This window comes from Anabrus simplex, chromosome 4, assembly GCF_040414725.1.
Source record: "Anabrus simplex isolate iqAnaSimp1 chromosome 4, ASM4041472v1, whole genome shotgun sequence".
Classification (NCBI taxonomy): domain Eukaryota; kingdom Metazoa; phylum Arthropoda; class Insecta; order Orthoptera; family Tettigoniidae; genus Anabrus; species Anabrus simplex.
This window is the reverse complement of record NC_090268.1, coordinates 133,273,470-133,299,825: the sequence shown is the minus strand read 5'-3', so window position 1 is coordinate 133,299,825 and position 26,356 is coordinate 133,273,470. Positions and strand designations below refer to the sequence as shown.

The 26,356-nt window shown below is 37.1% G+C and overlaps 1 protein-coding gene across 2 annotated transcripts in view; it reads left to right on the top strand.

The window, feature by feature from the left end:
- Positions 1 to 26,356, top strand: part of l(3)76BDm (trafficking protein particle complex subunit 8 homolog l(3)76BDm) — a 127,599-nt gene that overhangs the window by 88,295 nt on the left and 12,948 nt on the right. The window contains exons 20-22 of one of the 2 annotated variants that reach the window (XM_067145218.2): positions 7,926 to 8,215; positions 18,974 to 19,060; positions 24,592 to 26,023. In XM_067145218.2, the coding sequence (XP_067001319.1) occupies positions 7,926 to 8,215; positions 18,974 to 19,060; positions 24,592 to 24,772 (558 nt within the window). In that variant the 3' untranslated portion in view covers positions 24,773 to 26,023. Of the gene's footprint in view, positions 1 to 7,925; positions 8,216 to 18,973; positions 19,061 to 24,591; positions 26,024 to 26,356 lie in introns of those variants that run through there. The other variant, XM_067145217.2, reaches the window with a different exon arrangement.

Here is a 26,356-nt window from a genome sequence, read left to right as displayed (position 1 = left end):
ATTTAATCTTAAATGAATCAAACGTTCACTTCTCATGAAAAATCAAATAATCATTTCTATTAATTAAATATTATTCTGATTAATTGTTTATGCTTCAAATTATTTAATTAAATTACTTTGAAGTCCTATATCCAACTCCTTATATTTTCAATCTCGAGTTATTTGACCTAGTGTTGTGCACAACTCACAATAAAGACTTAAAATTCTCACTGTGTAAGGTTAAACGTTTTACATTTCGTGAGCTTAGTTCATTGACGTGATCCTTGCTTAAGTATTTTTTTCTCGAAGCAAAGATCCTAATCTGTCTTAGTTTGTCATAAAATTGCTTAAAGATTTAGAATTGAGCCAAATATGCTCGCCACAAAACAACAAGAAATCGAAAAACATTACGCGCTCTGCGTACACATATCATGACGAAATATCACCATGAAAAATCACATTTACAAAATATCAATCATTCATCCATCTCACATTCAAGCTTATGTTCCTGGTAGTATTATTAAATAGATTTATCGAAACCTATCTCTTGATTTTTATTTTTAAAAATTATTTGAAATATGAGAGTTTCCCGATGATGATATCAGATAAGGGCTACCATTGCGATCGTCTGGCGTGTGATTGTAACAGGATTATCACTTTTTCAACGCAATAGATTCCACAACGATGTTCCAGGATAAATTTTCGGTAGAAATCATCATTAAAAATTCCATAGAATTGCCTACAGTCATAGATAAATAAGCATTCGCTCATACGGTCTATGAGTCATGCCTTCGTTATTTTTAATCTCCTATTTTCTCAAATTATCGATCAATATGTGCTGCATAAGAAGAAGTTATGTTCAAAGACATACTCTCTTCCTTAAATGACTCATGTAATGGACACACAAATAAAATCCTATCTCAAGATCCATTTATAAGTCTCAAAAATACCACACAACAGTAAATGCAAAATTTGTGGACATTCAAGCCAAAACCAATATTCCAGGCCTACATCTACTTCAATATAGCACATATTAATCACTTATAAGCACAGTAACACTTACACTCACGACCTTTAAACATTCTATTAGACCGTAATAATGTTCATTATTATTATTATTATTATTATTATTATTATTATTATTATTATTATTATTATTATTATTATTATTATTATTATTATATGCGCGCGGTCATGTCATCGTAGGCTATGGTTTAATGAAATCATAGATGACTCTATCCTATCTCGAATCTATGATGAACCACAAAACATCAAGGAAAAATCCTAAATTCACAGAACACATCGATATTCTGTCCCAAATAATTCAAAAATTATTCCAAAATTATTTAATAAATTAATAAATGTTATCGCGTGGGTCAAATACTTTTAACACTTTCCTCGACTTATTATGGGACAGTGAGAACATGTCACGAAGCACTCACTCAAATAGAATGAAATACAGGTCCCAAATACACTCTCACACGCATCAAACCTACCAACACCAGTGAAAGAAGAGTGAAATTCCTAACTACAAAGACTATTAGAAATGATCTCAAATATTCAAGCAAGGACTACGTCTACATAATTATTACAACAGAAAATAGAGAAAAATATAATTTAAAATCTTAGCTGTAGTAGACTTGGCTTCTGGACTCGGTTGATGATCAGTGAATATTTAACCGGACTTCATCTCAGATATTATTCTCCCCTGGGCTGAATTATGCCTCACATTTTAATTACACATGGCTGCAGCAGGCGAAGACTTAGGACAGTTACAAACTCCGTCGTAATGTTGAAGTTCCATTCTTCCTAAATAATTCAGGACTGCTAGTGATCTTCCGTCGTCTGGTGAAAGCTGAAACTAAAAAGTTTGTTTTAGTAATAGTTCCCAACACACACTTGATTCTCCAAGTTGGCACAGTTTTTACGTACTTTAAAAGTTCCTCAGGTTTGTAAAATTAAGGAAATCTGAACTGCGGCGTTTCCAATATTTTCCGTATCTCAAAATTTCCTCAGAAGCAGAAATAATATCATCCTTCATCAAATGAATGCTGATAATTTTTAATATCGTATATGTCATCTCCAATTATACATGTGCTCTTATAATACGATGACGAGTACTTGTACGAAGCAATTATTCACGTAGAAAGCCGAAGACAAAAGAGCGCAAATTTCCCCGATACATGGGTATTCATTTCTTCAAGACGTAGGTGTGTTTGTCAGTTGAATTTTATTGGTTGAGATTTAGCGATCGGGCTAACCTTGCGATCCAATTGGTTAAATATCATGACGTCAAAATCTCAAAGTATTGATAGCTTTTGGTCTGGTAAAATTTGTGTCCACGTGCTACTCAGCTGAGGTCTACAACAAGGCACAATAAAAAACCCATACTTGCTTGCACGGCGGGGGAAAACCTGTTCTGCGGCTGACTAGCAGAGACAGTGCAGAGTTGAACTCTCCTTCCTAAATGATAATTTTATGCATTGTTCCACCCCAGTAATAAAATATTCTTTCCATACAGACCAATAACCAATTTTCAAGGGTACAATATACAAGAGACTTTCAATCTTTTGTGGAACAGAAATGTATAACTCCATACATTATAAGAACCTACACTAGTAACTTGTAATGTACAAGACCATACTTTTGTGGAATAGGTCCCTGGTTGCATTGCTGTTATTATGGTCATGTAATATTAAGGCTACAAATGCTCCTAAAGAACTATTTTTTGCTCATTACCTTTGAAAAGGGTTGTTGTGGATTTATGGGGGCTGTTACCTAGTGCTTTGCTCTGTCAAGCAACCCATGTGTCATTGAATACAACTGTCATCAAAGAAGTCTCATTCAACACCAAACTCTCCCTTGCACGGATTTCATCATACCAGTGAGAGCTTACTATCTTCGGAGATTCCTATGGCGAAAAGTAGCCTTTGGCGTGATCGGGCAGGGTTTTAATTACAAATAATACTAGCATTATTGGTTTTACATCCCACTAACTACTTGACATTTTTCGGAGATGCCAAGGTGCTAGACTATTGTCCCACAGGAGTTATTTTCCATGCCAGTAAATCTGCCAGCCCGAGGCCGGCATGGTTAAACACCTCAAATACCACCTAACTGAGCTGGAATCGACTCCGCCAACTTCGGGTCAGAAAACCAGCAATCTACTGTCTGAGCCTCTCAACCTATAACGGATTTCATAAGAAAGAAGAGAATATCATTCTTTGGTCATCTGCTGAGAACACCTCAAGACATGTTAATACGCAGAATTTTGGAAAAGCTTTGGAAACAAAAACAACCTGTTTGGATAAAAGAAATAAAAGAAGAGGTGAAAGAATTGGACATAACACTGGAGGATTTAAAGAATAAATCAAAGTAAATTGAAAAATAGTAAAATTCGATTCCTACCAAAATGTGATAAAAGAGAAACAACTAAAAGGGTATTTTTAGAAGAAGAATGGCAACGAAGATCAGCTAGAATGAAGAAATACTGGAAGAACAGAAAAGAAAAGACCATAAAACATCATCGAAGACCAGACCAGACAGAAATTGACTACAGTGGTCCAGTGTGGCCGTAAAAGCACAAAAATAATAAAAAACAGAGGAAAGAAGATAGGGAATTATTATTTCTGGATGATTTTGTTAGGAGAAATAGGCACTAGTTATCTTACTCGGTCTTTAATAAACCTGTGCATATAGAGCATTATCCAAACAAGAGCTCCGACCATCAATGCAAACAGAAGCGAGTTGTGTTTAAAACCCTGTTTAAATCGTGAGAATCCAACCTCTTCCGTAAGAAAAACCTTCCACTTTTGAATGCATACACAAAGCATCAAAACATGTGGGTCTCCTACTTGGAAGCATTACCACTGTTAATAAATGTTTGAAAGAATGTATTCATTGTGGTCACTTCCTAAAATGTCTGTGTACTACTACAGAAGGCCCAAAAACTATGATATTGTGAATAATATGAAACTGTCAGTTATGGTGGTAATGCTTTTGGTAATAACATTTAGCAAACTTCTCAAACTTTCCTGCAAATGAAGAGCATTTTCTTAACGAAGACTTTCTAAATTTAGAAATGTGAAGAAAGTGCTTTTCCAGTTCATAAATTAGAAACATGCCATTTCCAGACATCTAAGCATTTTCTTTCTAATTCCAGGTTATTCCTACCAGATAATTGCTGGTCTCATTGCTGCATTTTACCCTGTCCTATCCCCAAACCCATTCTCCACCATGGTAAGCCTTACTGAAATCAAAATAAACATGAGAAATATTTGGTCTCAGGAATTTGATATTGTAGGAAGTGTTATTAAAGAAACTACTTACCGTAATTGTATTGTCTGTTACAGTATGTGTGAATTAAATTATTATAATGTTAATTATTTGGTGGTGGTGGTGGTGGTGGTGGTGGTGGTGGTGATTATTTTAAGGGACATTTGAGATAATATCATCCCCTTTTAGTAGTACTATGATAATGAAGGCCAAGAATGCAGGAGTGGGAAAGGCTCAGTGCCGACACAGTGGCAGCAATATTGGCAGGACCAATGGCAATAAAACAGTAGCCCTGGCTAATTTTTGAGGCACATAGTGAGGAAGCTCCTCCTTAGAAGATGATTGAAGAGGCAAACAATGCAAAGGCGTGCAGAATGATCTGGAAGCAAAAACTGTGATATACTTCGTCGAGCATCTTCCATGGGCCTATATAAAGACCAAAGCTAGGGAGAGTCAGTCGCAAACTCGAGGCAGGTACAAGATTGCCACGAGTCAATACATCATTGAGGAGTAAGACGGTCTTGAGTATGAAAAGTGCAGCGAGTTGAGAGTGAACTGTTCTTGGGACGACCCACTGCTGTGAAAGGTCTTGTTTGAGAGATGACGTGCCAGAGACCTGTGTTTGATCAATTTCAAGAGTACTAACCACGTGAAGTGGGAAACTCAAATGTGAGTACACTTGTAAATAATAGTTCAAAAAATTTAGTCAGTAGTAAAGAGAATTCGAACAGAGAATTGATGAGTAAAACACGCTGCCTCTCTGAAAAGCCATTTTAGGTTTAAGGTCTCCAACAACCTGGCACAATACTAATTATATGGTTTAATGCATAGAACTGAAGTGATAGTATATTGAAAAACTTATCAAATATTGTGTCAAATATCTTCAAGAATAAGCCGTGGAGAGCTATAAGGCAGTGGCTTGATAATATTGAAGCACAAGTACTGCAAATAAATTGTTGAAGGTTATTCATTCACTTCTGAGGGAGATGGTAGGGGAAACTGCATGTTTATCAGTCTTCTAAGATCGATGCGTTACCTCGTTATTTCAAGAGATACCATAAGCATAATAGAAAATATATTTTGAGATGATTTCTTTGACAGGTTAATGAATGTAAGCTAGATTGGTAAAATATTAAAATTGACTTGATCCACTATGTTTCACCGAATCTGTTGTTTACCGAGCTCGATAGCTGCAGTCGCTTAAGTGCGGCCAGTGTCCAGTATTCGGGAGATAGTGGGTTCGAGCCCCACTGTCGGCAGCCCTGAAGATGGTTTTCCGTGGTTTCCCATTTTCACACCAGTCAAATGCCGGGGCTGTACCTTAAGGCCACAGACACTTCCTTCCCAGTCCTAGCCCTTTCCTATCCCATCGTGGCCATAAGACCTATCTGTGTCGGTGCGACGTAAAGCCAATAGCAAAAAATAGTCTGTTGTTAAAATATATTTTGTAATCTTTGCTTAAAATGTAAGCAACTACATTAAATGCCTTTAGATGCTTGAGCATAGTTTTTGTGAATATGGCAAGATTGATTGAGCAATTGTATTTCAAAGATGAAGCATTTATAATAATATTTGTTTTCTATTGTGAAACATGTTTCATTTACTGTGCGATTAGTGGCACACAGCTGTGAGCTTGCATTTGGGAGATAAAGGGTTTGAACCCCCATTGTCGGCAGCCCTGAAGATGGTTTTCCATGGTTTCCCATTTTCACACCAGGTAAATGCTGGGGCTTAACCTTAATTAAGGCCATGGCCGCCTCCGTCCCACTTCTAGCCCTTTCCTATACTATTGTCGCCATAATACCTATCCGTATCAGTTTGATGCAAAGCAACTTGTAAAAAAAATTTTTTAAATACTTTAATAATGTTTCATTTCAGAATTTTGAAAACAGCCATGAATATATGGGAGATTGCTAAGAAAATATTTAACGGTTCACAGTTAATGATCTTGCCATGTGTCATCATCATCTTCATTTCCCGTTTCCAGCTTCCCGGGTCAGGCTGTGAATCAAGAACCTCCATTGCTGCCTGTCTCTCCATCACTCTTCTCCTTTTTTAAGTACATCTTCTGGTTTTCCTCCGCTCTTCTCTAGGGACTCCCACACTGAATCTGTCCACCTCTTTCAGAGTCCTCCTCGTGGTCTCTGTCCTGTTAACTTCTCTGAAAAAGGTTTTTTTGGCACACACTCTTCTCTCATTCTCATCATATGCCCATACCACTTTAGCTTTGTTGTTTCTATCCTGTCTTAAAGCTTCAAGATTCCTGTCCTTTTCCTTATCTCTTCATTTCTAATTCTATACTTTCTGGTCTTGCCCTCGATACCTCTTAGGAATTTCATCTCCACTGCCTGTATTCTACTCTCCTCTCGTTTTGTTGTAGTCCACGATCCAGCTGCATAGGTTAGTATGGTCTCATAATAGGTTGTATATAATACTTTCCTACATTTCTTCAGGACATCTTGGTTCCACAAAATACCCCTTACACTCTGGTAAAAGCTGTTTGCTTGTTGAATTCTTTTCCCAATTTCCTTGATTATCTTTCCATCTTCTGTGATCACACTTCCCAAGTACTTGAAACTTTTAACCACTTCCAGAATGTTACCATTCTGTTTTACTTTTCTCTGTGCTTACTTTCATCCTAAATTTTTCTATCTCTTGATTCCATACATCTATTTGCCATGTGTACCACATATAAATTTCCATACTACTGGCTCTACTACACTATCATCAAACTTAACTCTGTAGTCCATATTTCTGAAGAAATTATGAGACTGAGCTCTTGCCTGTTCCTAAGCGCTGGAAGCCAAATATTATTCAAGCACTGGCCCTTTTCTTGCAATTAATGTTGTTGAAATTATTTTATATTTCAATCATCTCTTAATGTAAATAAGCATGGAATGAACAGTTGATAGTCAGAACATCATTATCCGTGAATTTCATATCACTGTCCAGATTGTTGAGTACACTTCAGTAAATTTCTTGGTTTGTTCCAGTCAACAGTGGCACTTGTTTAACTTTATTCAGCTGTTATTATTGCACTTAGTATTTCTTATGTACATCTTCTTATAAGAGCCCAGGAGCTGGAAAGGAAATCCCATGGTTTCTAGACCATGCATAACTATTGGATTATTTTTTCAGTGGGGCAAGGATAGTATTGATTTTATGATGCTTGAGGGCTTAACTGATTCAGTCACAAGTGCAGATATGAAAGTTATATAAGCTGAGTAGTGATTTGTTTTTTAGTAGAAGTTGGGCTTACACAACCTCATAGTGCAATCAAATAGGATCCTAATTATTACCCCTTTCTGCTTGGAATGATGGTTGGGGAAGATTTTTAGTGATAAGAAAGGTGTTTTCAATACAGTTGACCGGGCAGGTTGGCCGTGCAGTTAGGAGCATGCAGCTGTGAGCTTGCGTACGGGAGATATTGGGTTCGAATCCCATTGTTGGCAGCCCTGAAGATGGTTTTGCATAGTTTCCCATTTTTACACCAAGCAAATGCTGGGGCTATACCTTAATTAAGGCCACAGCCACTTCCTTCTCACTCCTAGACACTGCAATCTTAATGCGAAATGTATTGAAAGTTCCTTGTTATCTTCAATGCAAATTAATCTGATGCCTTCATATTAGATATTTGTAGAATATAAAAGAGATCTTTTATGTTGTTTTAGGCATGCGTGATGGCAGGTCAGGGCAAGAAGAGGATTGCTCTTGGTCAGCACCACTTGAGGATAGAAGGAGTGGGAAAGCCATCAGTCTGGCCCCCTGATCTCACCCAAGCTGCTACGGCTGCTCTTCATACACAGCCAGATGGTCCACTACGAATATTTGGGCCTGAAGCTGTATCATCTCAGTCATCAAGCTCTGTTGTTCCTTATCCCTCGTTGGATATACTTCAGAAACTAGTCACTTACAGCATCCAGCATCCTTCTCAGATCGCACATAACTTTAAACAGTCAAGGTATATTTTCCTATTTTGTTTGTGCTAATTGTGTATTTACTGTAAGTTAATATAATTTGTTCTCCATTCCATCCATTTTTGACTGAATTTACTCAGAAAATCAATATATAGACAATTCAGACCTTAAGGATTAGGCGTAGGTGCTACTTGTAACCTGGTTAGCACCCTGCATTCTATCTATAGATCATTGCATATAATAATTTTTTCTCAAGCCACAAGATCAATTTTCTATATACTGTACATCTTATAAAAAATTCAACTAAATATATAAAAGAATAGACATATTTCAAAAAGTAGAATAGTGGAATTTATTAATTCACATTGGTAAAGATGGTAAAGTGCAAATGACTGCAGCGCCTGGTAAAGAACTTTAGCATTCTCTCATTTAGTAAGCTTGATGGTCAGGGTTCTTATTATTGAATCACACAAGGAAAACACTGCAATACCAGCAGTTTGAGCTGAAAGAGCAGTAGTCTATTTAGACTGCTGGACAGTTGCATTGCCAGCCTCGTGGTGTAGGGGTAGCATGTCTGCCTCTTACTCAGAGGCCCCGGATTTGATCCTCGGCCAGGACAGGGATTGTTACGTGGACCTGAGGACTGGTTCGAGGTCCACTCAGTCTACGTGATTAGAATTGAGGAGCTTTCTGACGATGAGATAGCGGCCCTGGTCTATAAAGCCAAGAATAACAGCCGAGATGATTTGTCGTGCTGAGCACATGGCACCTTGTAATCTGCAGGTCTTCGGGCTGAGCAGCGGTTGCTTGGTAGGCCAAGGCCCTTCATGGGCTGTAGTGCCATGGGGTTTGGTTTGGTTTGGTTACAAGCTGTAATCATATTGGCCCGAATATAAGATGTCTTTTTTATGTTAAATTGTACTGATAAAAAACTCTCTTATATACACAGCCTAACATTTAAAGACTCATTTGTTAAAAGTCTGTTTTTATCATTTCCCAATTGTGCTGACTGGCGGTGAAAGTCAAGCTCAAGGTCACAAACTAACCAAAATTTCTCAAGCTTTGACTTTTTTTCTCGATTTATAGCGTACGATCCATTGCTGCTTGAGTTTGCGCCATTGTGTTAATAGATCCAGTTTTGGTCAATATTCCCTAGTACATCTCTTCACTGATGCCTAGGCCATCTATGACAGTTAATGGCACAGCTGTTGAGGATCCAACCAGCCTTCGGGCTGAGGACTGAACGTATATGTACTATTCCAGTAATGGCAGATCGTGTGGAAAGGAGAGTGTATGCATCACTTCAGTTGAGAGGATATGATATAAACTTCAAAAAGTGATTTTACACCAGGCGGAACATACTAATTATGTGCAGACTGTGAAAGAATTTGGTGTTCCAAAGTGTAACGAATGACATTGACAAAAAGACAAAGAAAAGTTTAAGGCTGGCCATCAAGAGAAGCATTCAGAGGATCAAAGACAGGAAAATGTAATTAAATTGATTAGCTTGTTGCTGGATTCATGTAGGAGAAATGAAACCAGAGCCAGTTATAAAGTTATTAAAAGGAAGGCTTTAAAGGTGAAATGTGAATTAAAAGTTCAGGTAAGGCTACAGCTAAATGGCATTTTTAAATGTAACATTTGTCGGTAGAATAACGGAAAAAAAAACCCACATCTATTTTTTATTTTCCACCTTGTCGATACACTAAATTGCTTAAGGCAACTTATTGGTTAAAAGTGGTACATGTTTCGTATATTATAAATATCTTCAGCCACATAACACTGTTTAGATGAAAAATTCATATAATGACAAAGTATCAGTGCTTTAGTGTCCTTAAAATTAACATAAGAAGATTGACAATTGTCAATTGTACCAATTTTATCCAATAAGTTGCCTTAAGCAATTTAGTGTATCGACAAGGTGGAAAATAAAAAATACTTCGTTGTAAGTGCGATACGGACCATGAAGCTGATTTTACGTTAAAAAAATACGGTCGAACCTCCAAATCTGGAATCTCTGTTACTCAAATTTTTAGTATCTCGAAGTAACTTAAATTTCCCAGCCGTTTGTCCTATTCTTCACTTGTATTTATTTCTCTATCACTCAAAATTTGGTTACACAAATTTTTCAATTTCTCGAAGCAAACATTTCCTCCCTTGAAGCAAAAAATACTCTGTAGCTCGAATTTTGTGCAACATTAACTGTGCAATATGGCATTTGTTGTTTTTGAGGAACAGTTAACAAGTAAACAAAGGTTTACAGTGATGCTGGAAGCTAATATGGCAGGAACCGAAAAACTTAAACTTCTAATGATCAGAAAATTGGCAAAGCCTCCCTGTTTCTCGGTTGTGAATTAATTACCAGTCACCTATGAAAGCAACTCCCGAATTTGCGGATGACAAGCTCCATCTCAGCTGCGTGGTATTGTCGAGAAGTTTCAATGTAAAAGAAGGAAACGTTAACAGTAACAAACAGAAGAGACTAATGGATTTTTTCCAAAGGTGTTAACCGGTGTATATTTCTTGTTTGTGATGTACTGTATTCTGTCTTCTGAAAAGTTCCTATAATAACTGTTAAAATTAAAGTGATGTCGTAAAATAGAGTTTGTAGGCCTATATTTTTAAATATTGTTAAAAATAATGTATTCAGTATAAGCCTGTAGATACATATGATTCAATTGGGTGTTATACATGCTCAAAACGTCATTCTCTATATCTCAAAATTTTGATAACTTGAAATAAAATTTAGCTCCTGAGATGATTTGTGATATCGAGGTTCCACTGTATGCTGGAGAAGATATTGCACAATATCAAAGCACAAAACCATCCTCAAGGTAAACCTACAGACCAGTGGTTCATGGCGCGTAATCTCCCAGTAAAGGATGCAACTCTTAGCGCCTGCTGGTACATTAAGTAACATAGTGTAAGAGCAACCGCGTGGATTACAAATTATTGGATGTATCCACCACCTCATTTGTTGTCTCTATTTATGTCATCGTCGAACAGTGAATAACAAAATGCTTTTGATGTTATGCAATTCTCTCATGACTTTTCAACATACTTAATTTCTTTAAAAATACACTACAATCTACACAGAGGCACTGCATTAAAAATACTTCGTGTAGCCAATGTATTCTGAAACCTACGGCATTTAATACATAAATAACTGCGTTATTTTACACCGAGCTCGATAGCTGCAGTCGCTTAAGTGCGGCCAGTATCCAGTAATCGGGAGATAGTGGGTTCGAGTCCCACTGTCGGCAGCCTTGAAGATGGTTTTCCGTGGTTTCTCATTTTCACACCAGGCAAATGCCGGAGCTGTACCATAATTAAGGCCACGGCCGCTTCCTTCCAACCCTAGGCCTTTCCTATCCTATCGTCGCCATAAGACCTATCTGTGTCAGTGCGACGTAAAGCAAATAGCGTTATTTTAGTATGGTCTAACCCAGATGAACGGAATAAAATGTTATGTTCATTTCCATAAAAATGATTATATTTAAAACAACCCATTGAGCCATAGCCTAACTGAATTTAAGACAAGCCTGGGGTGGTGGGAATAAATGATTCAGCCTTTAGCAATGTATCTACGATGTTGCACTACTATTGCGCAGTACCTACGGGCAGACTGTGCTGATAACTTTGGTCATCTGTCAGTGTTACATAATAAAACTAAGGAAAGCACACAATATTCTATATTAAAACACAACTTTTGTTCTTGGATTTACTTTAGAGCTTATTAAATTATATATGGGAGAGCTTGAATATGTTGTAATTACATTTGATATTTAATTTTTATTGTAAATACCTTTCAAAAATTCAGGATTGTCTTATATTTGGGGTAATGCGATGTAATAAATGTGTAAGTAGTTGTATTATTATGGAAACATGAGTAAAAAATTCCTCGCCATCGGGGATTATAATCGCACTTGTTTAATTTATCCGACTCTTAGACTCATATACACACAACATATTACACTATCAACCACCACAGAAACACTCAAAAGTGAATACGTCCTTCCACGTATTGCGGACAGGAAGAGCATCCAGCTGTGAAACAAGGTCGAGTCCACATGTGTGACACAGTTTGTACTCGCGACCCCACCAGAGTATGGGAAAAGGGGAAGAAGAAAGCAGCAGCAGCAGCAGTAGTAGTAGTAGTAGTAGTAGTAGTAGTAGTAGTAGTAGAAGACGATAATTCTGAAAACCTTATACAATATTAGACCAGAACCTGGCCACATGCAGCACATTCTTTGAGCTTTGTTGGACACAGTCAAAATTGAAGCATATGCTTGACAGTCTATTTTTCTCTGCAGTCACATTTGATGTCATCACCTTCAACGTAACCCCATCTTGCCAAGTTCACGTTGTATCTGCCCACTCCTGACCTCAGCCTATTCAAAGAATTCCATACCAACTCTTTCTCGTCATACCCACGTCAAAAAAATCAATACCAACATTGATCAGCATTTAGTGTTGTTGCCCAGGTCACAAATTCCCCTACCGGGTGAGTTGGCCATGTGGTTAGGGGCATGCGGCTGTGAGCTTGCATCCGGGAGATAGTGGGCTCGAACCCCACTGTCGGCAGCCCTGAAGATGGTTTTCCGTAGTTTCCCATTTTCATACCAGGCAAATGCTGGGGTTGTAACTTAATTAATGCCACGGCAGCTTCCTTCCCACTCCTAGGCCTTTCCTGTCCCATCGTCACCATAAGACCTATCTGTGTCGAAGCGATGTAAAGCAAATTGAAAAAAAAAAAAAAAAAACCAAAACAGATTCCCTATCAATTGTTTACATAGAATTTCCTGAAATGATTTCAAAGAAATTTATCAAACATTTCTCTTGATAAATTATTATCCTATGTAATTTCTCTACCTATAAATGAACATATGTCTCAACTCGTTCTCTTGAATTCCAAATTTATCTTCATATTACGATTTCTCCACCTTTAAAAGCTCCACTCAGACTTATTTGTCTACTAATGTCATTCCACACCATCTCTTCGTTGACAGCTCAGACATTCCCTTTAGTCGAGCAGCTCGTTTCTTTACTCCCAAATCTTCCCAGCTCAGAGTCTGCAACATTTTCATAACACTACTCCTTGTTTGGAAATCACCCCAAAGAAATCGTACTGCTTTCCTTTGGATCATTTCCTATTCTCATATCAAGTAATCATGGTGTGGATCCCATACGCTGGAACCATACTCTAATTGGGGTCTTTCCAGTGACTTATACCCTTTCTCCTTTACATCCCTAAATGCCCTCATAACCATATGAAGAGATCTGTGATCTTTATTTACAACCTTTTTAATGTGCTTATCCCCATGAGGATCTTTCCTTATTTTAACATCTAAGTACCTACAGTGATCCCTGTGAGGTACTTTCACCCCATTAACACAGTAATTAAAACTGAAAAGACTCCTTCTTTTGGTGAAACTTACAACCTACCATTTCATCCAGTTTACCATCACATCAGTGTCTGCTGTCCATCTTGCAACATTGTCAAGATCTCCTTGCAGTCATTCATAATTCTGTAACTTATTTACTACTCTATATAGTATAACATCACTTGCAAAAAGCCTTATCTATGATCCAGATTTTTACTTATATCATTTACATACATAAGATAATAATAATGTTATTTGCTTTACATCCCACCAACTACTTTTACAGTCTTCAGAGACGCCGAGGTGGCGGAATTTCGTCCCGCAGGAGTTCTTTTACGTGCCAGTAACTCTACCGACATGAGGTTGTCGTCTTTGAGCACCTTACATACATAAGAAAACGTAAAGGTCCAATAATACTGCCTTGTAGGACCCCATTCTTAATCATTACAGTATCAGATAATGCTTCACATACTCTCTGATTTCTATTTTCTAGAAATTTAACCACCCATTCAGTCACTCTTTTTTCTGGTCCAAGAGCCTTCATTTTCATAATCTGGCTCCCGTGAGTTACCCAATCAAAATCCTTGGATAGGTCATAGTCATACAGTCCATTTGACCTGAATCTAAATTATCTGTGATATCTTGTTGGAATCCTACAAGTTGAACCTCACTGGAATAACCTGTCTAAAACACAAACTGCCTTCTATCAGTCCAGGTAGTAGTATTGCAAATGCATCTGATGTAATCAGAAAGAATACTCTACCAGAGCTTACAAGCAACACATGTCAAACTGACCAGCCTGTAGTTATCCACATTATGTTCATCACCCTTTCCTTTGTACACTGGGACTACTATAGCAACTCTCCATTCATTTGAAATAGCTCCTTCATGCAAACAGTATTCAAATAAATAATTCAGATACAGCATTATATTCCAACCCATTGCCTGTAGTATATCCTCAGAAATCTTATCAATCCCAGCTGCTTTTCTAGCTTTCAACTTTTGTATCTTTTTATAAACATTTTTATCATCGTAGGTAAGTTTCAGTACTTTTGTCAGTATTAGTCATCCCCTCTACCTGGATATTATCCTTATATCCAACTATCTTTAGATACTGCTGACTAAACACTTCTGCCTTCTGTAAGACCTCACATATACACTCCTCCTGTTGATTGATGATCCCTGGAATGTCCTTTCTGGAACCTCCTTCTGCCTTAAAGTACCTTAACATACCCTTCCATTTTTTTCCAAAAAATTCATATGACTGCCACTTATATTTACCATCATGTTATCCTTAACTGACTTTTTGCTAAATTGAATTTCCTAGTAAGTTCCTTTGATCTCTCCTTATTTCCACAACCATTCCTAACTCAATTTCTTTCTAACCTGCACCACCTCTTTAACCTCTTTATGTGTTACAGTGTTGTATCTCATAGGCCGAGCATATATTAATATGAAACATACCCAAAGTTATTTCTCTTACACATGTCGGGAGATGGGGATGATAATGGTTTTCTTAAGGGACCTAATATCAAGTTCATTGGCCTCATTACACCAACTGAAATGCAGCATCTGAGAATAGAAATTTCACACCACTTCTCAGTCAAAAGTGCATTGCATTATATGGAAGTGAAGTATTGATGATAACTGGTACATAAGGAAGGAGAGAAAGAGATCATAATCATGATAAAACAAGTAAGCTTGTAGTTTTACACCGCTGTTGATATCATGATCATAGCCACGATACCTTCAGTGTTACGTGGACCACGGGAGAGTGATTTTTCATTTTCAAAAATTCCACATGGATTGATCAGTATTTAAACTTGTATTCGGGGGATAGTGGATTCAAACCCCACTGTCGGCAATCCTGAAGATGGTTTTCCATGGTTTCCCATTTTCACACCAGGCAAATGCTGGAGCTGTACCTTAATTAAGGCCAAGGCCACTCCTTCTCACTCATAGCCCTTTCCTATCCGATTGTCGCGATAAGACCTATCTGTGTCGGTGCAAGGTAAAACAAGTTGTAAAAATGAAAGGTATTTAAACTGTCTTGATAAGAAATCAGCGATGATGTCAGTCAGCTATCACAGCCCTCATGATGATGATGATGATGATGATGATGATGGATGTTATTTTAAGGGGCTGAATATTGAAGTCATTCACCCTGGAAAAAAGATAACAGAAATCTTTGAAATGTATGAATGTTTTGGAATAATACTGTAATTTAGATGGTAGAGCAGGTTTGTTATAAAAGAGCAGTTGTGAAAATTTGAGCAAAAGAAGGTAGTAGCCGATAGGGCATTTTAGACATCTTGAACATGCCCAATATTTTTTTGGAGAGTAATGTTTGAGGTAAGAATACAATAGAAAGACTATTTATTTTATGACCAACAACTTAGATAATAATTACTGTATGTGCATTATATTTTTCTGTGAAAATTGCTGGTCCAGACATTGACAGTTCATGTATGTGCTGGTCTTTAAATGAAATGTTAATATTGAAGTTAGTTAAATTCCATCTATTGCATTTTTATAATTTAAAATTCGAAATATATGCCCGTTTTCCTCCTTTAATTGAACCATCATGCCTTACATAACACTTGATACTGTAGAGAACCAATTTTCATAATTCATATGCAACTTTTTGTTTTGCTATATCTTTCAGAACTTCTCTATCATAAAAAAGCAAAGCAAAGTCACCTCCGTACAGGCCATGAAGGCCCTTGGAGGAGTGGAAGGTAAAGGCTTCCACCATTGTTAACTTCGGCACATGATGGGGTAGAGTGGTTAGCTCTATGTCCGACCGCCTTTGCCCCTAGGAATTAACCTGGTACTCATTTTTGGTGTAGGCTGAGTGAACCTCAGGGCCATATGCACCTCTAGAAGTGGAAATCTCGTTTCTTAAATTTTACGACTTCCTGACGGGGATTTGAACCCACGTCCTTCCGGGAGACCCGAGCACGCCTTTACCACCTCGGCCAGGCAGCCCCTTCTCTATCATAAAACAAAAGAGTATTTGCAGTTTAGTTTCCCATCTCAACTATTTACTGCAGCATCTAATTTATTTATGTATTTTAATTTTTTAGCCAACATAGGCCACTTAGGTTTATGGGGGTTTTTCTTCTTTTTGTCAGCCCAATACAGTTTCATCCTTTCTGAACGTAATTTTCTTTCTGCTTCTGGAATCACTCTTCCTATTCTCTGCTTGTTGATTTTTGTCTGTAGTTTAGTGTGTTTATCTTTCAATATTTTGAGTGTATTAGTTTTGTATTTGAAATCTTCTATTGTAATTTTCAACTCTCTCATGTCTTCTTTAAGTTCTGTGATCCATCTAATATTATTCTTACTCCTACTCTTCCATAATTTAGGGGGGGTGGGGGGGGATTCTATTTTCTGGTGACCGTATTAGATGGCCTAAGAATGATACTCGTTTCTTTTTCATTGTGCTAGTCACAGGTTCTATTTCTTTATAAACTGTCTCATTGGAAACTAGTCTCCAGACTCCGTTTACTTGATAATTTTTATTTAAACAGGTCCTCACTATTCTCCTTTCTAACTTCAGTACTCTATCTATTGCAACTGTGTTTGTTATTTTGAATAATGTTTCACTTGAATATGTAATTTGTGGCTGGGCGACTGTTTTGTAGTGTTTCAATTTGGTTGCTATTGAGAGACACTTATTATTATATGTATTCTTGGTAACATGCTGTGCTGTAACCAGTTTATCTATTCTATTTTGCCGTGCTGGTTTCTCGTTCAGGTTATGTGTGATTATTTCACCTAAATATTTAAATTGTTCTATGTTGTAACCAAGGTTGAGATTTACAAAACACAACTTTATTATTCGCTTCAAATGCAAAATACACTATTTACACAAATAAAACTGAAATTTAACTTGAAGCAAAATGAATTAAAAATCTTGAGAAAGAGTCTATCTTTTGTACACTATATACAAGTTTGCAGTATTTACATCCACTTCTATCTTGAAAAGATAGTCCTTGTGATATGAAAAGTCGATAGTCGAAAACTATCAGAAGTACTGACATAAATGTTTTGGAAAGTCCTTCTTTGCTGAGTTCATAAAAGCAAGTTCAATGTTGAAAGAATTCTTACTTGGCGAAACCAAGGGAGCTTGCATTAATTAGGGAAATATAACGGTATGTAATAGTATGACTGGATATGGGCAGCGGAATAGGAGCGGTGACCAGAGGTGAGACCTCGTACTGCCAGAAATTCAGTCCACCTGGCCGAAGCACATTTTCAAGAGGAGTAGCCTCCGTGCTCGACGTAGGGTGTATTCTGGAGCTGGACACCGGGGCAAGTAGGCATCTGGACAGGCTGTGAGTTCCTCTTTATAGTACACACACGATGGTTCAGGCACGCGCACTGAGGGCTGCGCGTCGAAGCTAGAAGAATGACACATGGCGCGCGTGTAGCTGGCTGGCGGAGCGAGAAGGGAGCGCCGGACATACAACATTCTACAATTTTTATTTCTTGGTTTCCCAGCTTAATGTTATTTGCAAGCGGAAGTTGAGTTAGCATAATTTCTATTTTTTTTTTTCAATTGAAATTTTCAAACCAATATTTTGAGCTATTTCCTGTAAAGATTTTATTTGTTGTTTTGTGTCTTGAATATCATTGGCCAGAAGAGCTAGATCATCAGCAAATCCTAGACAGTTCAAATGTATGTTATCCTTCTGGGTACCAATTTTTATATTTTTCTAGTTGTTCTTGTACCATTCCTTCATAACGTACTCTAGTGCACAGTTAAAAAGATGAGGTGACAACCTGTCACCCTGTCTTAAACCAGTTGTTACCAAGAATGGTTCAGAAAGTTCTCCTCTGAACTTAATTTTTAGAAATTGTATTAGTTAAAGTAAGTTCAATCAATTTGATTAGATTTGGGATAAGTCTGAAATGTCTTAAAATTTTTAATAATGATGGTCTGTGGATGGAGTCATAAACTTTCTTGAAATCTGTAAATGTTATTGAAAGGGGCTTGTTTTGTTTTCTGTAATATGCCATGACTAGCTTCAAAGTTATTATCTGTTCAGAGCAGCTTCTCCAAGGTCTGAAGTCTTCTTGGTATTCACCTAACTCTTGATCAAGTTGTTCTTTAATCCGATTATATAGTATCTTAGAGAAAATCTTATACGTGCAGTCAAGGATTGAAATACCTGTATAGTAGTCTGGATTACTTCTTTCACCTTTTTAACTAATTGAATTAATTATAGCTGTTGTTCAATGTTCTGGGAATTTTTCTGATATCCAAATCTTCTGTAATATTATATGGAGGGATGTCTGAGTTGCATCTAATACTAATATTTTTTTTTTTTTTTTTTGTGAGTAGCAAGATACAGTCTTAGATCAACATATTGAATGTAAGAAGAATCATTAGAAATAACCTTTATGTTTCAGATTGTGTGTAGTGCCTGTTCAGATGCAGCTGCAGAACTGCTCTGGCCAACAGTTACTGGTGAAGATCAAGACTCTTGGAAGTAATAGGTTGGTCTTTAAGTTATTTTTCTTCCCTCTTCTTGAGTAAGTTCTTATTTACTTACAAGTGTAATACAATACAGTTTTAAATACTAAACATTCTTCTTCTGTCATCCTTGCCCTGGGATCTCCTGGGTCTGTCCTGATCCACTTTGTTGCTTCATGTAGGCTCTTATTACGGTGCACTTGCCACACCCAAAGGCATTTTGTACCAAACTGTCAGTTTTCTACCCATGCTACCCATGAACTAGAGAACAGGTGCCTTTTGTAGTTGCCTCCAATCTGGAGAACACACACTGCATGCGGGATTTCAGTGACATTTCCTTCACTGGGGGAGTATGACCCACCTAAAGGAGCTCCTCCGCTAAAGCCTTTGAACCATTTAGAGAGTTGGGTTATTTACCATTCAGCATTGAGTCGCTGGCTGTATGGTGTATTCCATCCCATAGCAGGCAGTTGTGGCCAGATATTGTCTATACATCCACAGGAATAAATAAAAACTTGGATGTCGTTTAGCTTTCACTTTGGATTGCAATCAGGATACAGCATGTTACCAGTATGTTCATTATGAGACAACTAATGGAAAGTCCGAGATCTTGGGGCTCTCTCTCTGTGGGTTAGCTGGTGGAATGAAACTCGATCAAGCTCTCTACCAGCATTCTTGCCATCCAACTGGCACTCCACTTTAATATTGATTCTCATTCTTCAAGGAAGTGATGTTGATCTATAGAATATTTAGGCCATCCCAAAAACCATATAAGCTGAACGTGTTTCATCTCCTACAAATGTAAAAAGAAATGTTTAAATGTTATAATTCCAATAGACTACAATTGCCATCTCAGTATTGGCATCATCTCCATTCGAAGTGGACTTGAGTAGGACGTCCCATTGGAACTTTAAGACAAGATCGAACCGTTCATTTCCAAATTGTGTAAATTGTGTAAAAAATAGTTTTTAAGAATAGTTCTAGTACAAGTTAATCTCCTAATAGGTTCTAAAAATGTACAGATGTTTTAAACACACTTGTATCATGGCATTCTCATTACTGGCATTATGAGAGTTGACAGTTAATATTATTTCCATTGGATGTGAACATGAGTTGGACGTCACATTAGAACTTTAAGACATGAATGGCTTGTTCACTCCAATATGACCTAATGTCCTGTACTTCAGTGCAAATTGTTATATAAAAAATATTGATTTATGAATAATCCTGGTATAGCATCCACTCAGAGCTCTGACTTGGAGATAGATTTCATGGCTGATGATGCCTGCAATGACAGGCAAAACATGTACCAAACTCAAACTTAATATAATGACAGTGTTATAGTTCTAAAAGGCTCAACTAGTATTGAATAGGTGTTTTCATAAATTAATTGTTTAACATTTAATAACTAACGGAAAAGCAATGGGAGTATGGGAATGATATGGTGATGACATTCATTGACATTGAAAAGGCATATGACTGTCCCCAGGACTGAATTGTGGACAATCTGGTGCAAAAAGGAATTGTACAGGGATTAATGAAAATGATCATGGTGATGTACAAGGAATGTTATAGTTGCATGCAAACACAAGTTGGTTCAAAATCACTTGTGGGCTGAGACAGGGAAGTGTTCTGTCGCCAATCCTGTTTACAGTAGTAATGTATGACATCATGAGAACAGCAAAAGCAACATACGGAGAAAGAGAAATGAACATCATGTTATTTGTAATTTGGGGCGAAGAGGTCATGAATGTCCAGGAACAGTTGGATCTGGTGAATGGGAAGATTGAAGAATGTGGATTGAAAATAAGTGTAGAAAAGAGTAAAACTCGTTAAGACTAGAGGGGAGAAAGAAGGGAAAGGTCAGATTAGACTTGCAGACAACCCCCTGGAAGTAGTGGAGACGTTCAAATACCTGGGGAGTGAATTAATGGAGAGTGCTCAACTGGATGCTAAGATTAGTAAGAGGATTCAAGCTGGAAGCTGTTTCTATCATAGTCTAAGAAACATGTTATGGGACAAAGATGTGCCAGTGAAGCAAAGGAAACTGTGTACAAGATGTATTACGTATCCAAAACAACTTACGGAGCAGAAACTTGGACGATGACAAAGAAGGATGACAGTCTAATACAGTCAGCCGAAATGAAGTTCTTGAGGAGTATGAAGAGTAGAAGAGACAACATTAGGAATTAGAAAATCCGGGAAGAAATTGGAGTGGAAAAAATGAATGATAGAATAGAGAAGAGCCAATTAAGATGGTTTGAGCACATAAAGTGAATGAGTGATGAAAGAATGCCAAAAAAAAGGTGATAGAAATGCAAATGCAAGGAAGGAGAGGCCATGGACGACCACGATTTAGATTGATTTAGATGGAAGGACACAATCCAACGCAGTATTAGAGAAAGAAGCCTGGACTGGACACAGTATTGGAGGAGGAGTGGTGGAAAGACCAAAGAAAGTGGAGAAGAACCATATTTGCCCCTACCCGGCTACAGCTGGATAATGGAAATGATGATGATGATGATGATGATGATGATGATGATGATGATGATGATGATGATGATGATGATAATGACTGGTGATGACTAAAAGCGTGTAGATTGCAGTATCCATTCCAACACTGTGTTGTCTGAGTAACACATAATTGACTATACTACCAGGAAGTGTCAGGTGGTGATTGAGGAAATTAATAAACTCAAAGAATTCCTGAACTGAATCAGATACTCAGTATTTCTGTAAATCATCATTAATACTCTATATTTCTGGTATCAGAACTCAGGGAAATTTGACCATTTATAAATAAGAAATCTATTGTTGGGCACCAAGAAAACAAACTTCCAATTGAATGTAAATGGAAATATTAAATTAAAGAAACTACCTGAAAAAGAAACATAGGCTACACCTGAAAAAGAAACAACGTAATTCAGTTATCAAAAGCCTTAGTAGTGATAGAGTCCATTTGCCCTCCTGAATCGACTGACTTGTTCCTGCAGTGCGGCGCATGACGTGTTGTTAGGAGGAGGTGGAGTGGGAAAATGGGGCGAGGCTTGCGGGAGAGTGGGAGTATGCGGGATTATGGGGGTGGTGACTGAAACTGAGTATAATCATTTTGAATTCTTCTGTCTTGTTTTTTACTACAAATAATCGGAATGACATTTTTCCATTTTTTTTTTTTCCTTTCATTAATCTCATTTAAGTTGAGGGCACCAAGAAATAAGCAAAATTGAGAACAATTTTTTCTGGTGCAGATTTGTAGATGACGTTTTTGTTATTATAGACACTAGATTCACCAATGAGACTAATATTTTAGAACAACTAAATAAAATAGACCCACATAAATAATTCACAATAGAAAAAGAAAATGACTGCACCTTGAATTATTTAGATATATTTGTCACCAGACACCATGATCACCTGACATATCAAGTATATAGGAAACCCACACAAACCTCCAATACAATAAGAAAAGATTTTATCCACCCTAACACTCACAAAAAAGCAGCTTATCACAGTATGGTACACAGAGCATTCAATATACCTCTATTCCAGGAAGAGCTGAAAAAAAATTAAACACGATTTACGATATAGCCCATCAAAACGGATTTAATAGAGAAATGGTCAATAGAATCATTCAAAAGATAAAATATCAACCCATATCAAGACTAACCAGAGCTAACAACTCCAAGAAGGATTACGTACTTTTCACATTTATTAATACCCACGTTCATTCCATAACTAATTTTTTTAAACGCAATCTAAAAGTAGCATACAAAACCACACACAACAGTGCCAACATTTTACACAACGCCAAATCTGTTAATGATGATGATAAATACAGTTGTTCAGGAGTGTATAGAATGAAATGCGACAATTGTGAGGCTAGCTATATCAGACGTACTGGAAGAAACTTCTTTATCCGTTACAATGAACACATTAATGCCTTAAAACATAATCACTTTTCGTCTATAGCTCAACATAACAAGGATTATAAGCATAATTTTACAAATATTGAGAACGACATGCAGATTCTAAGTATGATCCCCAAGGGCCCTCTGCTCAATATAACGGAAGAATTTTACATTACTATAGATCAGTATGCAAACTCAAATTATAACTTAAACAAAATTACAGATAAAGTTAATATCCTCTTTAACACATTCACACCCGTATCCGAGTTATTGCCTATAGCGCGTGACCATGCTGTGGACCGTATCCGAGTTAGCCCGGATAAGCGCAACCTTGAACTGGAGCCATTCCCATGGAGCTGGGATCTATTTTGGTCACAAATATGTGCGAGAGAGATGAAGGTAATACCCTTATGAATGCTTGTACTCACCAGAAACCACATGGCCACGGCGATTTTCCCTCCCAATGCACTTCTTTTGTTTTGTTTCTGAAGGTAGCCTAGCACTGACCCAACTAGCTGCGTAGTTGGTTTGTTATTGCACAAGCGTGTGTATAATCGCGTTCTGAATTGTAACCATGGCGTGTAGGAACAATATAAATGATGTAAGTGGTGCGAATTTACAAAGCACAGTTTTTCAGCTGCTTGAAAATTATCTTGGCCAGGGGTATACAGTCTATATGGACAATTATTACAATAGCGTTGAACTCGCGGAACATTACGGGAATAGAACACGGCCATATGTGGAACAATACGGTTAAGTAGGGGTGTACCAAAAGATCTAAAGGAACATAAGGGAATTCTCAAACGGGGAGAAAAGTGAACCCGACATACAAGTACAGTCACCTCTCTCCGACATCTCAGCTCCATCTACTTCATCAGCTCCAAGTCAACGTCCCGCGATTTTGCCGCCATAAAGGGCACCGGCCAAGGATCACCATTTAGATTAGATGGGAAGAGAAAAGAGCATATTCTCTTGAAGATTCCACCATCAAATAAAGTCAAGTTCTCCTCAAGAAGGCGCAAAGTGTGCTTCAAAAATAAAATTATTAGTGAAACACGCTATTTTTGTGGAAAGTGTGGTGTTCCATTCACCCAGGAAAGTGTGACATTACCTACTCCACCCTACAGAGATACTAGAGAACTTTATTAAGGTATGTGGAAAATTTTGTTTCTGTATCTTGTTTAGTTTAAAACTTATTGTGAAAAGAATTCGTTGTTTGCTCTGCCACTAACAGGTGGAATAGCCCGCTCAGATGATGGTCGTGAATGTGTTAATACAGTCATCCCGATTTTAAAAAACACCTACATAAAAATAGTTAAAAAACAGAATCCAATACATATCAAGGAACCTCCCGAAGACACACCCAGCCATACCTCACCTCCCTCAATCACTGCCCCTATTGCTCCTCCACTTCCCCTCTCTACCACCTCTACCTTACTTTCCCCAATCAATACCCCTCATGCCCCTCTACCTCCCCTCTCCACAAGTACCAGCCCTAGACACACACGGAGCTGTGCACAACGTGCTCCCTAACTGTACACATTTGACCAGTCAACAGTACTATGTAAGTAAACACTTATTCCACACGTTCATTAGACATTCCATTGACAAATTCTTATACTTCATTTTCTTCTCTGTTCTCGTAGATTACTGCATATCCAGCAACAAAACTACAAAGAGGGAACATCTGCACCTACTCAATATCTTTTAACAAGATTAGTACCAAGGAAATGTAAATCATCCAACATTCTTAACTATATGAACTTACAAGATAAACAATATGCATCGTTGAACATTCTAGAATGCTTGGTACAAACATGCCTGTGAACGTACATAATGCTTTACCAACATTAAAATAACTTCAAAGCATACCGCAAGAATACAGTGAACATTTTTTCGTATTTTAATGTATTATATGTTATTAGTTTTTGTCACATCCATATCCTAGAATGTTCTAGAATGCTTAGTACAAACATACCAATGAACGTATGCAACGATTCACCAATATGAACTAAACTCAAAGTGTACCTCAAGAATGCTATAAACATTTCAAATGTAGAAATTGTATTTCACCAAATTATCTATTACTCACGAACAGTACACCAGAATTTTATGTAACATATACAGGTCATAGAATATCGACGCTTGTTTTTTAAACCAGAAGACACATCATATCAATGTATATTTTATGTATTGTATATTTTAATATTATCACTCTTATCATGTGACATTCTTCATTAGATTTAGTAATGTTTTTAAATTATATATTAAGTTAGCTTTAGATCTCATGACCAGCTGAGGATGACCTCTGTGAAGGTCGAAACTGGTACTGCATAGTAATATGACATAATAAAGTATTGATTAGGTGGACGATACCCATTCTTTGTGATTGTGAATTCTTGTATTGATCCATACTAATGTAAAAATTCTCTAATATATGTGGAGTAGTGGACCTTTTTGTTCAGGTTGTAGAATTTTTAGATCTTGATCTGTTGTGGTATAATTATGATTATGGCAGAGAAACGATTATATTTTAAAGCGTTACAGTGTTCTGTATACCCTATGAAGAAGTTCCTGCCAATTTGTCCGTCATAACGTGAACCGCATCCTGGCATTCCAGTTTATATATCCCAAAATGTATGTATTTATTGCCACTATTTACTGTGTGACAGTTATACTATTTTTTCATTAGTGTTACTAGTTTTAAAAGCAATTTTTAGGTGGTGTTTTTTTAAGGCGTTAGTGATTATATGTATATCATTATTATTACTAAATGTGAATATGGCATACTTTTCTTTAGTTTTAGACTCTCTTGCCAAAGGGGTTGTGGGCTTGTTTGTATGCTTACTTATTAGCTTATTTATAAACTTTGTCCTAAATCCGTTCCTCAAGGCTATTTCGCGAATGGTCTTGATTTCTTTTTTCAAATTATTCTTTGAGATCGGGATTTTTAAAGCTTTCTAATATGCTATTGTAGGCAGATTGTTTGTGAGTTTCAGGATGTATTGAAATAATTATAATATAAGATTTTAATTTGTAATAATATTGATGTTGATAATATTTATATGATTGCCAGTTTTCCAATGCCTCTGTTCAGCTGATGATGATGCAGTATAGCGTCAAAACTAGTTCTGAATAAACATAATATGTTATAATTACATGTACACAACAAATTGTATAGTATTGAATAAGGTGAACCCTAAAACTTTAAAAAAGCTTTGTAATCTCAGTTCAGTACGGACAAAAATGAAGTTTATTATTTTAAACTAGCTGATGTACCCGTGCTTCGCTACGGGATTCTCAGAAAGACCGACTTGGTGGTTTTCCTAACTGAATTCAACATAGGTCATTACAAAAACGTCAGTAGGAATTTAGCGATTGAAAGCAATGTTATCATATAAAATACTCGAT